At 44.6% G+C, this 15,976-nt stretch overlaps 1 protein-coding gene across 1 annotated transcript in view; it reads left to right on the top strand.

The window, feature by feature from the left end:
* gpr158a (G protein-coupled receptor 158a) overlaps positions 1–6,655 on the top strand; it is a 702,414-nt gene extending 695,759 nt beyond the window's left edge. The window contains 1 exon segment of the mRNA XM_085987742.1: positions 3,586–6,655. Coding sequence (XP_085843868.1) covers positions 3,586–5,520 — 1,935 coding nt within the window. The 3' untranslated portion in view covers positions 5,521–6,655.
* The last annotated feature ends 9,321 nt before the right edge of the window (positions 6,656–15,976 follow it).

Raw genomic sequence — 15,976 nt, 5'->3', positions numbered from 1 at the left:
GGCGTTGGTAAGACCACACCAAGAGTACTGCGTACAGTTTTGGTCTCCTTATTTAAGGAGGGATACATTTGCACTGGAGGCAGTTCAGAGAAGGTTCACTTGGTTGATTCCTGGGATGAAGGGGTTTTCTTATGAGGAAGGATTGAGCAGGTTGGGCCTATACTCATTGGAGTTTAGAAGAATGAGAGGTGATCTTATTAAAACATATAAGATTCTGAGGGGGCTTGACAGGCTAGATGCTGAGAGGATGTTTCCCCTCATGGGGGAATCTAGAACTAAGGTGCATAGTTTCAGAATAAGGGGTCGCCCATTTAAGATGGAGATGAGGAGGAATTTCATCTCTCAGAGGGTTGTGAATCTTTGGAATTCTCTACCCCAGAGAGCTGTGGAGGTGGAGTCATTGAATATATTCAAGGCTGAGATGGACAGATTTTTGAACGACAGGGGAGTCAAGGGTTATGGGGAACAGGCAGAAAAGTGGAGTTGAGGCCAAGATCAGACCAGGCATGATCTTATTGAATGGTGGAACAGGCTAAAGGGGCCAAATGGCCTACTCCTGCTCCTATTTCTTATGTTCTTAAGGCCCACCTCAGCATGGGCGGTAGCAGTCTGGACTGGCTGGCTGGCTGACAGACAACAGCAAAGGCACTGGCTGAGTGGCAGTGGTGGAAGTATGAATGCTGTGAGAGGACAGCAGGTTCATGCTCCAATGTGATTGGGTGGTGTGTCAGTGAGTGTGGTGCAATGTGTTTGGGTGAAGTGTGTCAGTGAGTGCGGGGCAATGTGTTTGGGTGAAGTGTGTCAGTGAGTGTGGTGCAATGTGTTTGGGTGATGTGTGTCAGTGAGTGCGGGGCAATGTGTTTGGGTGAAGTGTGTCAGTGAGTGTGGTGCAATGTGTTTGGGTGATGTGTGTCAGTGAGTGCGGGGCAATGTGTTTGGGTGAAGTGTGTCAGTGAGTGTGGTGCAATGTGATTGGGTGAAGTGTGTCAGTGAGGTGTCAGTGAGTGTGGTGCAATTTGATTGGGTGAAGTGTGTCAGTGAGTGTGGTGCAATGCGATTGCGTGATGTGTGTCAGTGAGTGGTGCAATGTGCTTGAGTGAAATTTGTCAGTGAGTGTGGTGTAATGTGATTGGGTGAAGTGTGTCAGTGAGTGTGGGGCAATGTGATTGGGTGAAGTGTGTGTTAGTGAGTGTGGTGCAATGTGTTTGGGTGAAGTGTGTCAGTGAGTGTGGTGCAACGTGTTTGGGTGAAGTGTGTCAGTGAGTGTGGTGCAATGTGATTGGGTGAAGTGTGTCAATGAGTGTGGTGCAATGTGTTTGGGTGAAGTGTGTCAGTGAGTGTGGTGCAATGTGATTGGGTGAAGTGTGTCAATGAGTGTGGTGCAATGTGTTTGGGTGAAGTGTGTCAATGAGTGTGGTGCAATGTGTTTGGGTGAAGTGTGTCAGTGAGTGTGGTGCAATGTGTTTGGGTGAAGTGTGTCAGTGAGTGTGGTGCAATGTGTTTGGGTGATGTGTGTCAGTGAGTGTGGTGCAATGTGTTTGGGTGAAGTGTGTCAGTGAGTGCGGGGCAATGTGTTTGGGTGAAGTGTGTCAGTGAGTGTGGTGCAATGTGTTTGGGTGATGTGTGTCAGTGAGTGCGGGGCAATGTGTTTGGGTGAAGTGTGTCAGTGAGTGTGGTGCAATGTGTTTGGGTGATGTGTGTCAGTGAGTGCGGGGCAATGTGTTTGGGTGAAGTGTGTCAGTGAGTGTGGTGCAATGTGTTTAGGTGATGTGTGTCACTGAGTGTGGTGCAATGTGATTGGGTGAAGTGTGTCAGTGAGGTGTCAGTGAGTGTGGTGCAATTTGATTGGGTGAAGTGTGTCAGTGAGTGTGGTGCAATGCGATTGCGTGATGTGTGTCAGTGAGTGGTGCAATGTGCTTGAGTGAAATTTGTCAGTGAGTGTGGTGTAATGTGATTGGGTGAAGTGTGTCAGTGAGTGTGGGGCAATGTGATTGGGTGAAGTGTGTGTTAGTGAGTGTGGTGCAATGTGTTTGGGTGAAGTGTGTCAGTGAGTGTGGTGCAACGTGTTTGGGTGAAGTGTGTCAGTGAGTGTGGTGCAATGTGATTGGGTGAAGTGTGTCAATGAGTGTGGTGCAATGTGTTTGGGTGAAGTGTGTCAGTGAGTGTGGTGCAATGTGATTGGGTGAAGTGTGTCAATGAGTGTGGTGCAATGTGTTTGGGTGAAGTGTGTCAATGAGTGTGGTGCAATGTGTTTGGGTGAAGTGTGTCAGTGAGTGTGGTGCAATGTGTTTGGGTGAAGTGTGTCAGTGAGTGTGGTGCAGTGTGTTTGGGTGATGTGTGTCAGTGAGTGTGGTGCAATGTGTTTGGGTGAAGTGTGTCAGTGAATGTGGTGCAATGTGTTTGGGTGAAGTGTGTCAGTGAGTGAGGTGCAATGTGTCTGGGTGAAGTGTCTGTCATGGTTGAGTAACTGGCAGTGTGTGCAAGCTATGAGATATGGGTGTGAGGCTTGCAGCAGAGGTAAGTTTGTGAGGGTGAGATGAAGTTATATATGTTAGGTGTGAGTCATGATTGATAGAGATTGCTGGTAGGTGAGTGATGGGGGTGTGGTGCATTGAGCAATGTCTGAGGCTGGTCGTGCAGTTGGTGGGAGATGGCATTTGAAGATGCATTCACTGACCTTGACCACTCGTGTGAAGTCATTGAACTTCTTTTGGCACTGGGTCCAGGTCCTCAGGACAAGATTGCCGGCAGTGACCGCTTCAACTATCTGCTCCCACTGCCTTCTGATTGTGAGTCTGGCGGGCCTCCTGGCCCCCTGCAGGTAGAGGACCTGTCTCCTCTGTTCTATCCCCTGCACTAAGGCCTCTAGTGCTGCGTCAGAGATTGGTGCCCTTCCTCTGCCCTGTTGGGTCACAGTTGCCTTGCAAGCACTTGAAGCAGCTGCTGAACGCAGAATGTACCTCAGCTTTAAGAGGTGCAGACTGTCTTTAAAAGTGGAGGCTAGCTTTAATTGGTGCGAGCCTCACACGAACATCAGCCCCCTGCTGTGCGCTCAGCCACTCAGCAGCGTACTCAGCGCTGGGCTGCACGCATCAATCATGGTAATTAGCAGGCAGCATAAATGTCGCGCCTGATGCGCGATTGTTTTCTGGCCTAATCGAATTTTTAGCCCAGGATCCTCCTGTCTAAGCAGCATTACCCCAGCTTTGTGTTACAATTATCTATCGTGCTTCATTCCCATTTTTAAACTTCCAATTTGAACAAGTTGTTGAACAATTAATGTAAAAGGACAGTATCCCTTTTGCTAATCTACATTTATATTGAATTGATATAAAACTAACACCATACCAAATATGTCAGATTATATTTCTAATGATTTGCAATGTTTCAAAAATGTTACTCGAAAGACCAACAAAATTGGCCTGATTTATAAATTGTGATCATCATTGATTTCATCGGTGAATTGCCACTCTTTATTTTTCTGAAAACAGATGTATAATTTTGTGCAGATCATATACTGCATGATATATGGTGTCTGTTGCATATTGTACACAGGCATCCATTTTTACTGCTTTCACTTTGCAGGATGAGCTGAAGAAACTGTATGCACAGCTGGAGATCTACAAAAGGAAAAAGATGACGGCTAATAACCCACATTTGCAAAAAAAGAGAAGCTCTAAGAAAGGTTTAGGACGATCAATTATGAGGCGCATCACTGAGATCCCAGAGACAGTGAGTAGGCAATGCAGTAAAGAGGACAAGGAGCATACAGACCCTTCTGTAACCAGGAACAGCATCAGTATTGGTAGGAAGAATCCATTTGATCCTACTATCTCCAGTGTGAAAACAAAAGAAGACTCTATGAAAAATAAAGCATTAATACTGCAAAAATCTCTCAGTAGCTATGACCATGTGAGAGATCAAGGTGAAGATTCCAACATCTCTGCGGCAGACAAGATGGAAGTTTCCAGTACAGAAGCTGGACTGTTAGATTCACTAATGGGGAAAAAGTTCGTCAAAAAGACAAATGAGAATGCAGACGACGTTTCTACAGAATCCGTTCCTCTAGTGTGCAAGTCTGCTAGTGCACATAATTTAAGTGTGGACAAAAAACCCTTGCATCCAAGAACATCCATGTTGCAGAAATCCCTCAGTGTCATTGCCAGTGCAAAGGAAAAGACATTGGGAATGACAGGCAAAGCGCAAAGTTTGGAGGAACACACAAAACATTATAAAGGACAGCAGAGAAGTAAAGATACTAACAAAAGTCATTCCTCAGCAGATAACAATGAAATGGGAACATCCCAACCAAAAAACTCTTTGAGCCACTCTTCGATTTCTGAGGAGGCAAAAAGAGCTCCAAAAGCTGGAATAATGAAGCAACATACTAGTAGTCAGTCTACAGTTAGTCCAGATACAGCAAACTCTGTACTGAGTGATCCATTTGACATAGCTGAAGTCTGTCCATGGGAACTACAAGACCAGCCACCTACTCCTTCAGAATCAAGAGTTCAAAAACATGTATCTATTGCTCTGGTGGAATCACAAAATATTAATCATTCCCAATCAAATGTGAAGGCTCAGAACACCAACAAACACAAGTCTGTGGAGATCGTTACTAAACAAAAACAGGTGACACAAGGCAATGTTGAGAAATCTGAAGTGTGTCCCTGGGACATTGAGGAGCCACAATCAACCCTGCCAGAGTGTAGGAAGACTATGACTTATCAGCCTGAAAGTATTTCCATTACAAAAGATATGGATTCAAATAATGTAGCCAAGGTTATTGAGATTCGCCCTTGGGACTCCAAGCAAATGCCAAGCAAGGCATCAGAGAAAAGCCAGATTGAGAAAGGGGAAGGGATGAAAGAAGTAGCTTTGGGAGATGGAAAGGACAAAGGGACCATGCCAGAGCCCTTAACACCAAGCAGTAGCCTACAGCAAGTTTCTATTAATAGAGCAAATGTTTGTCCTTGGGAGTTTGAACCATCAGAGTCACCAGAATCAGAAAAGAGCCCAGCTTCAGCTGCCTCAGCCTCTTTATTAAGCAGCATCCCCCAGAAAAAGTCGACTGTGAAAGGGTTTGCAATATCTGTGAAATCCTTGGTAGCTGCAGGAAAAGGCAAGGAGACAGAGAAAGCAAAAGAAAGAAAAGAAGATAAGGTAAAAGTGAAGGGCAAGTACAAGGACAAAGACATGAAAGATAAAGTGCCAGAAGTACCAGTGGACAAATCGACAGTGGCTGAAAGATGTCCCAGAGAAGTCAAAATAGCCCCTGGTTCTGCAACTGGAAAGAGCAAAAACACAACCAACAATGAAGCAGGAAAGGAAAAAGACAAACGTGCTGAAGTATGTCCTTGGGATGCTGAGGAAAGCAGTCCTACTCTACAAGTAGCAGAAAGAAGCACAGTTGCAACTAAGGACAATAAAAATTCACATGGCATAGATGTAGACACATCAAAGATGGCCTCAATCTGTCCTTGGGATTTTGATGATCAAACATCAGGAAAAGATGTGTGACAATAAATCTGGTCAACTAGCTCCTGAACAGTGAAAGTTTTCATATCATGAAACTAAGAATTCCATATCAACAACACGTACTTTATTAAAAGAACACATAGAAACAGTGAACGCAGGATTCAAGTTAAGATCCAATTTGTATGATGGTCTTCAATTCCTCAGTTTTCTTTCATCTGCATACATTCTAACAAGAACATATTCTGTCAGATGTACATGCATTCCGGAATGCTCTAGTATTTAGAAAACACTTATGTGACAGAACCACTCTAATTTATGCAATGGTCATGTACTGTTACACCAACCTGAAGCACCTATTCTAACTAATGGGAGCCACTTCCTTTCTGTTTATTAACTAACGACATGACAACAGTGAGCTTAGACTTGGCCCACAAGCCATAAACTTTTGAAATACTATTGTATTCAGTGTGATTTATATTGTGGATCTTTTGTTTTAACTGGTGTTTACAGATTCTTATGTACTCCCTGAGAATTATAGTTTGGTATTAATAGCTCTTCAAGATTTTTTAATATGAAGCAGTAGGTTCCTGTGGTTTTTTTCCCCAAAGATTATTCCTAGTGCACATAGCCACTGTTAATAGTGGAATCCGTGGTCCTACCTAGCTTCGTGAAATATAACCAACTTCAGCTTACTTTGTATTAGCTGATTCGTTCCCACTCCCAAATCCCTGAATATGAAGATTTGCTGTATTACATGGCAATCCTCGGTTTGCACTTTTTTAATCAACTTATTTGTGCAAATTTATTTAAAGGTGTTATGGCTTTAAACAAGAACTCATTATCCGTTGAATCATAAACTTCAACTATCTTTAGCTTTGCAGTATTTAGCAGCTAAAAGGATCAAATCTGTAACCTCATATATTTGCTTCTGTGTTTCTGCATGCAAAATGATTGGTAGGACTGACATCTTGCTAAACCTCTGACCTTTAGCATTTGGACTGTACTGAGTTGTATAGTGAGTGAGGCTGTATCCTGTACACTGTATTCTGTGCTTGTTATATCTACTGACAAGCTCTGGCATCCACCAGGGAATATTTGATAGATCTCTTTTATGGTTTGTGGCAGCATGTAAATAAGGTACCTTATCTGCAATAAAATTACATTTATATTATACACATTTTACATGTATTTGTTCATGATTACTGGAGAGAAAACTATCATTAACTGCATAATGGGATGGGGCAACAGCGCAGTGATGGGGATTAAAATATCACAATTGAAATACAATGATGAAAACAGATCAAATGGTTCTTCATTTGTATTTACTCATAGGATTGAATAAGTCATGTAATTGCAAATTCATAATAAAAGAACAGGACAGGGGAAAAGATCTGCAACGTGATAACTGCTGCAATAACTCATATTTTAAATTTAAAGAAATAAATCATTACGTTGGGACCAATGTTCCACTAATTTTTTTGGGGGGCCTTTAACGGGTTGCACAGCTTATTCATAATTCTGCGCATACGCGGTTTTTCCCATTTAAAAGTCAGTAAGACATCTACGCGGGAGCTCCAGGGCGCTGTGCAGCTGCACGGCCACACAACTTAAAGGGAACATTGGTTGAGACGCCTTTGGGAGTTTCTCCACTGACTCGGATTTCCCCCTTTAGCTACAGGTAGAATACTTGTTATTGCCTGTTGCTACATACGAGCAGGAGTAGGCCCTTCAGCTCCTCAAGCCTGTTCAAACATTCCATTAGATCATGGTTGATCTGTACCTCAACTCCATTTACTCACTTTTGCTTCATATCCCTTGATACCCTTACCTATATCAGTCTTGAAAATTTCAATTGACCCAGCATCCACAGCCTATCTGGAGAGCGAGTCCCAGATTTCCACTACCCATTGTGTAAAAAAAGTGCTTCCTGATTTCACTGTTAAATAACCTAGCACTAATTTTAATATCATGAACATACTCGATGCACTGCTCTGTATTAAAAAAAAATCCTGCTTCTCACCCCAATGCCAATTTTAAATCTGAAATTGAAACAATTTTGCTTCATATCTTATGTCCTCATATAGTATGTTAGCATATTTTGGATCTTAACCAATATGACATCAAGTTATTTAAGACTGGTGACTGTCTTGTTTTGCACACTTTGTACAAAAATAATAAATTGCAGGACAACGGAGTATTACAGTTTAACTCTTTTATTAAGCATTAGGTCTGTGATCTTACTCATAGCAGCACCAGTGGGGAAAAGCCTGGCATTAGGACCCCTAGCCTGGGTCTTCCAAACAATAGTAGTCCTTACAGATGCCTGCAGACCAATGACAACTCAGCATGTGATCACATGTGAATATAATAGGTATTCTTTACAGATGCCTGCGGGCCAATGATAATTCAATATGCAAATGTTACATCCGCTTTCTTTTAAAAGAAAAATGCTATGCATTACTTTTAAACCTTTCTTCTACATAATGTTCTCGGTAGCATAAACATATAAGTAAACTCAGCATTTAACTAGCACTGAAAACATCTCACTGTTTCAATAACGATGTACAGTTTTTTTTTAGGGCAGCAATCCGCCTACACCCTTTGACAGTTCACAAGTCAAGGATAACTCTAGGTTTGACCTCTAGTCCCGACCTTGTGTGGTATGAAACTGAGCATGCTCCTGAATCGGTCAAGAATTCAGGTTCAGGTTTAGGTTCAGGTAAGTATGATGTGTTTTGTGTATTGCTCTGTTCATCACACTCTGTTGAACTGATCCTCTCGTCGGAATGACAGTGTTGTTCCTCGGTGTTCAGGAGGTGCCTGCGATTGCGGCGGTACGCCTGTCCTTCTGGGGTGCGGACATGATACGATCGCTCAGTGTCAGCTGGCTGGATGACGACTGCTGGCTTCCAGTAGTCATGCTGCTGGATTCTGACGGATTCTCCATTGTGCAGCAGCGGCAGTGGTTTAGCTGACCTGTCATAGTATCACTTTTGGTGTTGCTGTCTCTGTACACGTTTTGCATGCACTTGCTTGCAGCTGATAACCTCTGGCTGCAGCTGCTGGTTGGTGTTTGGAAGGATTGAGCGAAGTCTGCGGCTCATCAACAGCTGTGCTGGTGACTTGAAGTTTTCAACCGGAGTGTTGCGGTACTCGAGACTGATGTAGGGGTCTCTTTTGTCTGCTTTGGCTTTGTCCATGAGTGTTTTTGCAATCTGGACAGCTTTTTCAGCAAGGCCATTACTTTGAGGGTAATGTGGGCTTGATGTGACATGTGTGAAATCCCATGCCTTGGCAAACGACTCGAACTCTTTTGATTTGTATTGGGGGCCATTGTCTGAGACTAAAGTCTCTGCCATGCCATGCCTGGCAAAGGCTGCCTTTAGCTTGTGGATCACAGCTGCAGATGTGGTGCTGTGAAGCTTGTCCAGTTCAAAAAGTCTGCTGTAGTAATCAACAGTCACTATGTAGCCCTCGTTGTTCCATGTGAACAGATCCGTTGCCGCGACCTGCCAGGGCCTGTCTGGGATACAGTGAGGTATCATGGGCTCTTTGACATTTGATGGGCGGCGCTCTAGACAAATGGAACATTTTCCGACAATGTCCTCAATGTGCTTGCACATTCCGGGCCAAAACATAATGTCATGTGCTCTTTGTTTGCATTTTTCCATGCCCATATGTCCAGCATGAATTTTTGTCAACATCTCTTCTCTGAGACTGGTAGGAATGATGATTTTCTCCCCTTTGAAGACGATTCTGTTGATTTGTGACAGTTCGTCTCTGTGGTTCCAGAATTCAGATATGCTCTGAGGGCATTTCCTCCTTTCCTCAGGCCATCCTTCATGTATGACTTTGCTCAGCAGTGTGAGTTGTGCATCTTTCTCTGTTCCTGCTCGGATCTCCTTCAGTTTTGAGTCACTCACAAGTAAGCTGTTGTACACCATGTGCACCTGCACATCCATGCCTTCACTGAGGCTGCTGTCCTGGTAGCTAAGAGACTTTCTGGAGAGCGTGTCTGCGACAGGAATGTCTTTGCCTGGACGGTGAATGATTGTGAAGTCGTACTTCTGTAGCTGAAGGATCATTCTCTAGCCTTGGTGGGGCTGCGGCTAGTGGTTTCCTCATGATTGACTCGAGGGGCTTGTGGTCAGATTCCACAATGACTTGTCGGCCATAGACGTACTGGTGGAAACGCTTACATCCAAACAGAATTGCATATAGCTCTTTCTCGATTTGAGCATAGTTGATTTCACTGTCTGTGAGAGATCTGGAAGCGTAGCCGATGGGCTTTCCTTCTTACAGTAATACTGCACCTAGTCCATACTTTGACGTGTCCACTTGTAGTCTGAGCTCTTTGTTGGGGTCGAAGTAGGCAAGAACTGGTCCTGGTTCTCTGGTGATTAGGTCTTTCATTTTCTGAAATGCCGTGTCATGTTGTTTGTCCCACAGGAACTCATTGGATTGTTTGAGCAACTGACGCATGGGTGCGTTGATTTCGGAGAGGCTCGGGGCAAACTTGGCTAAGTAGTTAACCATGCCTAGTACTGTCTCTAGCTCTGCGCGGTTCTTCGGCAGTTCCATCTTCTTGATGGTGGGGATTTTCTCTGGATCCGGCTTAATGCCATCAGTTGAGAGGCGATGCCCGAAATACCTGATCTCGGTAGATCCGATTATGCTTTTCTCGGGGTTGAGCCGGATACCTTTCTCCCGTGATCTTTGTAGCATCGCACGGAGGTTCCTGTCATGTCCTCTCTATTCCTGCCATAGATGAGGATGTCATCTACGATTGCGACTACTCCGTCGAGGCCTTCATAGGTTTCGTCGATCTTCCGCTGGAATTCATCCTGAGCTGAGATAAGACTAAATGGTAAATGCAGAAATCGGTAGTGTCCAAATGGTGTGTTGAACGTTGTTAGCTTAGATGACTCTTCCGTGAGCTTGATAGTCCAGTATCCTGATCGTGCGTCCATTACACTGAAGTAACGTGCTCCCACTAGCTTGGGTGTGATGTCATCTAGTGTTGGTAAAGGGTAGTGAGGGCGTTTGATAGCCTTGTGCAAATCTCTGGGGTCGAGACAGACTCTGAGCTTGCCTGTACGTGGTTTCTCAACCACTACCAACGCGTTGACCCACTCTGTCGGCTCTGTTTCCTGGACGATGATTTCTGTATTCTCCATGCTCTGCAGCTCCTCCTTCAGGCGACTACGTAGAGCAAGGGGTATCCTTCTCGGTAGACAAACCACAGGGGTTGCTGCTGGGTCAAGGTGAATAGTGCATTCACCTGGGAATAGTCCGATTCCTTTGAAAACGTTAGCAAACTCCTCCATAACTGTCTGCTTCTCAACTGGTGCTGTCAATGATAGCACTAGCTTGATGAGGTCCATGTCTAAACATGCCTTTAGACCTAGCACTGGAGGTGTTCGAGTGTCAACAATGTAAAAGTCCAGCATCATTTTGCTTTCTTTTACTTGCATTTCATCATGCATGTGCCTTTTACAATGAGCTGCTCACCCCCATAGCTGGTCAGTCTGCATGAGGTGGGCTGTAGCTCACACTCATCCTTCAAGCTGTGATACTCACTCAGAGGAATTACATTAACCTGAGCTCCAGTGTCCAATTTAAACTTAAGCTCTGTGCCCTGTTTTCCTATCTCAATATCTGCAAAGGCTTGCTCAGTCTCTGAAATCTGTTTTATCTGTGACACAGAATCAATAAACAGTTCCTCTGCATTTGGCTCTCTATCTGGTATTTGGCTGTCACTCACTGTGAACTGTTTTTCCAAAAACAGTCTTGCAAACTTTAGCAAAGTAGTTCCGTTTACCACATTTAGCACATTACCTTCCTTTGGCAGGACAGTGCTCCTTTTCCCCATGCACCTTGTTTCCACAATATCCACAGTTTTTGAAGCGTTTTATGTCTGTGTCGCTCATTTTTAGAACTCTCTCTGTTCTTTCTGTTCTGAAACACGCTCTCTGGGCATTGTTCTTTGGTGTGTGCCTATTAACTGCGTGCACTGTCTGTTCACGCAAGCTGCTCGTGCCGGTTATGGTTTTCAACTGTGCTTGGGCTATCTCGTGCGATCTAGCTATGTCCATAGCTTTGTCCAGCATTAGCCCGGACCCAACATTCAAAAGTTTCTCTCTTACTTTAGCTGAATGTATTCCAAACATGATGCGGTCTCTGACCATCTCATCTTTATCTGCATATTCACAGTCTTTTACCAGCAGTTTTAACTCAGTCATGAACCGTTCAAACGACTCACTAGCTCCTTGTACTTTCTCCTGAAACTTGTACCTAGCGAATATCGTATTTGTCTTGGGCATCACATATGATTCAAAACGGTCAAAATAACTTTTTAGTACCTTTGCTTCATCCGCGGTGAGAGACCATGTGTTAAAAATGTCTCTCCCTTTTTCTCCGATCCACAGGAGTAGGTAGCTGCATCTTTCTTCCTCCCCTTTGCTTTTCAGCGGACCCGAGAACATCAACTCCACGTGTTGCTTGAACTTGCGCCATTCTCCAGGTAAGTTCAAAGATTCCCAATCCATTCGAGACAAGGGAGCTCCAACGATGTCCATTTACAATCCCTATTCTGACACCATGTCTTGTTTTGCACACTTTGTACAAAAATAATAAATTGCAGGACAACGGAGTATTACAGTTTAACTCTTTTATTAAGCATTAGGTCTGTGATCTTACTCATAGCAGCACCAGCGGGGAAAAGCATGGCATTAGGACCCCTAGCCTGGGTCTTCCAAACAATAGTAGTCCTTACAGATGCCTGCAGGCCAATGACAACTCAGCATGTGATCACATGTGAATATAATAGGTATTCCTTACAGATGCCTGCGAGCCAATGATAATTCAATATGCAAATATTACATGACATTTTTGGATCAATCTGTAGGGATTATTTTATTGGAATTTAGATTTGCAACCTGGTTATTCCTAGTCTGAGTTGGGAAAAAGTATCGACACTATGAGGGTGGCCAGTAAAACCTCCTTAAACTACTAGTAGAACAGACATCTCATATATGAGGTAGCCACCTGTCATCATCCAAAAGGCCAAGGCATCGCAGCCAGACCAACAACAACTTATTCAAACACAGGAGGCCATTTGACTCATCATTCCAGATGGGATACATCCTAGGTTGCTGAGGGAAGTAAGGATGGAGGCTCTGGCCACAATCTTCCGATCCTCCTTACATATGGGAGTGGTGCCAGAAGACTGGAGGGTGAAAAATTTTACACCCCAGTTCAAAAAAAGGGGAGAGGGATAAACCTGGCAATTACAGGCCAGTCAGACTAACGTCAGTGGTGGGAAATCTTTTAGAGACATTAATCCGGGACAAAATTAATTGGAACTTGGACAAATATGGGTTAATAAATTAAAGCCACCATCGTTAAAGGCAAATCATACAAAAACAAATTACTGCGGATGTTGGAAGTCTGAAATAAAAACAGAAAATGCTGGCAATACTCAGCAGGTCAGGCAGCATCTATGGAGAGAGAAACAGAGTTAACATTTTGTCAGAACTCCAAAGGGTCATCAACCTGAAAGGCAAATTGATTGAGTTCTTTGATGAAGTAACAGAGAGGGTGGATGGGGGCAGTGCAGTTGATGTATATATAGACTTTCCAAAGGCGTTTGATAAAGTACCACATAAGACACAGGTTAACAAGGCTACTAAAAAAGCAAACCAAGCACTAGGGTTTTGTTTCTAGAGGAATAGAATTGAAAAATAGAGAAGTTATACTAAACTTCTATCGAACCTTGGTTAGACCACACTTGGAGTGCTGTGTACAATTCTGGACACCATATTATAAAAATGATATAGAGGCACTGGAGAGGGTGCAAAATAGATTTACAAGGATGATACCAGAAATGTGAGGTTATACCTATCAGGAAAGGATGAACAGGCTGGGTCTCTTTTCTCTTGAAAAGAGAAGGCTGAGGGGTGACTTAATAGAGGTCTTTAAAATTATGAAAGGTTTTTGATAGAGTAGATACAGAGAGAGTGTTTCCACTTGTGGGGAAGAGCAAAACTAAAGGCCATCAATATAAGATAATCACCAAGAAATCAAATAGGGAATTCAGAAGAAACTCCTTTACCGGAGAGTGGTGAGAACGTGGAACTCGCTACCACAGTGAGTGGTTGAAGCAAATAGTATAAAGGCATTTAAGGGGAGGCTAGATAAGCATATGAGGGAGAAGGGAATAGAGGGTTATGTTGATAGATTTAAATGAGGAAAGACGGGAGGAGGCTTGAGCGAAGCATAAATGTGGAGCATGGACTGGTTGGGCCGAATGGCCTGCTTCTGTGCTGTATATCCAATATAATCCTATGTAATAATAGACCTTTAGCAAAATTGAAGCCCATGGGACTAAAGGGGCAGTGGCTGCGTGGATACGAAATCGGCTAAGGAACAGAATCCAGAGAGTAGTGATGACTTTTTGGCCTGAATTTTGCCGTTTCTGACCCGCCTGGAGCAGGGCGGGCGGGGCCGGTGGACCGCGGGAAGCCTAGAGGTCCTGGTTTCCACACGTGCGTGTGATGTCATGGGCAGGTTTCATGCCCGGAAGCCAGCCTGATTGGCAGGCTGTCTTCCGGTTGGGCGGGGAATGCTGCACAGGAGGCTGCAACAAACAGGTAGGTGCGGGGTCTGGGGGGAGGTCCCAGGGTTCCAAGCCCCGGTGCGGGAGGGAGGTCCAAATGGGCGGGGGCCCCATCCCCGACTCCGTGGGATGGGGGGGGTGGGGGTGGTGTTTGGGGTGGGTTGATGGTGGGTGAGCTTGGGGGGCCTGGGAGGAAGGGCTCCTCCCGGCCCACAAGGATTGCTCCTCGAGGCTGTGCTCGCCTTGTTGCAGCTATCGGGAATCCCAAGGCCCGGGATCCCGGCCGGCCACAGTAAAACCAGCACAGCATGTTAAAGCAGAGGCTTCAGGGCCTCATTATCATATTCAAAATGACAACCTGCCCCCTGGCAGCGGGTTGGCTGCCCGTCCCCCATCCCGCCTGAGCAAAAGCTGAAAGTGGGCTGGTTGGAGGCGGGTTGGGGTCAGGATTTAGATTTTTAATACTTTAACTTTTCCGCCTCCAACCCACCCATTCTTTCATGTTAAAATTTCCCCCAATGTTTTTGAGACTGGAGGGAATTGTGCAGAGGTGTCACCAGTGGTTGGTGTTGGGACCATTGCTCTTTTTGATATATATTAATGAGCTGGACATGGGGTACACAGGGCATAATTTTAAAGTTTGCAGATAACATGAACCTCAGAAATATAGTAAACAGTGAAAAGGATAGTAACCGACTTCAGGAGGACATAGAAAGACTGGTGAAACAGGCAGGCATATGGCAGATGAAATTTAACAGAGAAGCCCAAAGTGTTTCATTTTGGTAGGAAAAATGAGGAGAGGCAATATAAATTAAATTGTACAATTTTAAAGGGGGTGCAGAAACAAAGAGACCTGTGTACATACACAAGTCTTTGAAGGTGGCAGGACAAGTTGAGAAGGCTGTTTAAAAAGCATATGGGATCCTGTGCTTTATAAATAGAGGCATAGGGCTGGATTTTAATTCAGGGGCGGGCTGGGGTCGTGTAATCCGCATTTCGTGTTATCCACACGAATCTAAATCGATGTGGGAGATTGATGCAAATTTAACTTAATTGGCCAATTGAGTTCCAGCGTGTGGTGACCCATGGCAAATGAGTTTTTCCAGTCTGAAAGTCGCCTCCGATGACGCCATCATTGCTGCTGCATTTAAGGTCTGCAGCAAGCCTTGCTTCTTCTGCAGACTGCCAACCTTTTGGCGTTTCATGCTACAGGGACCTGGAGGCAGAATGGCCAGTGAAAGACTTAGGTCTGCTCCAAGTTTTGACGACGTTGCCCTGCAGGCTTTAATTGAGGGAGCAAGAGCTCATAAAGAGGTGCTCTTCCCTTCTTCAGGGAGGAAGAAGCCTCCCCAGCAGACCAAGGCTGCGTGGCTGCAAGTGGCAGAGGAGGTCAACTCATTATCAGTAACTCACAGAACCTGGATTCAGTGCAGGAAGAGATTTCATGACCTTCTGCGCACTGGGAAAGTGAGTATGAATTTCCCATCACCCTCAATCTGATCCCCATTGCCTTTCCTCACCAGCACTCAGCTTTAGCAATCTCTTCCCCCACATCCCACTTGACACTGACATCCATGCACACTTACCTGTTCCCTCTCTCTCTATGGTCACATTCACCTAACTATTCGACTATGCAGCCCTCACACTCCCTATCACTGTGATGTAATGAAAACAACTGACAACACACAGGGAGGGCCCTTGGTCTTGCCACCTCTCTCCATCTTTTGTTCCTTCTAAGTATCTATGCTATGGAATCTCTACACTCATTCATTCTCACTCAAACTCCACTTGTCTCCCTTATTGCACGAAAAGAGAGCTCAAAATAAGCGAGAAAGAGCAAGGACAGGAGGAGGGCCACCCTCAGTAGCCCACCTCACCCCC

The sequence above is a fragment of the Somniosus microcephalus genome, chromosome 5, assembly GCF_052327205.1.
Source record: "Somniosus microcephalus isolate GS21.2 chromosome 5, FLI_Smic_1.0, whole genome shotgun sequence".
NCBI lineage: Eukaryota > Metazoa > Chordata > Chondrichthyes > Squaliformes > Somniosidae > Somniosus > Somniosus microcephalus.
Note: the sequence above shows the minus strand (reverse complement) of the source record. Positions and strands in the feature narration are given on the sequence as shown.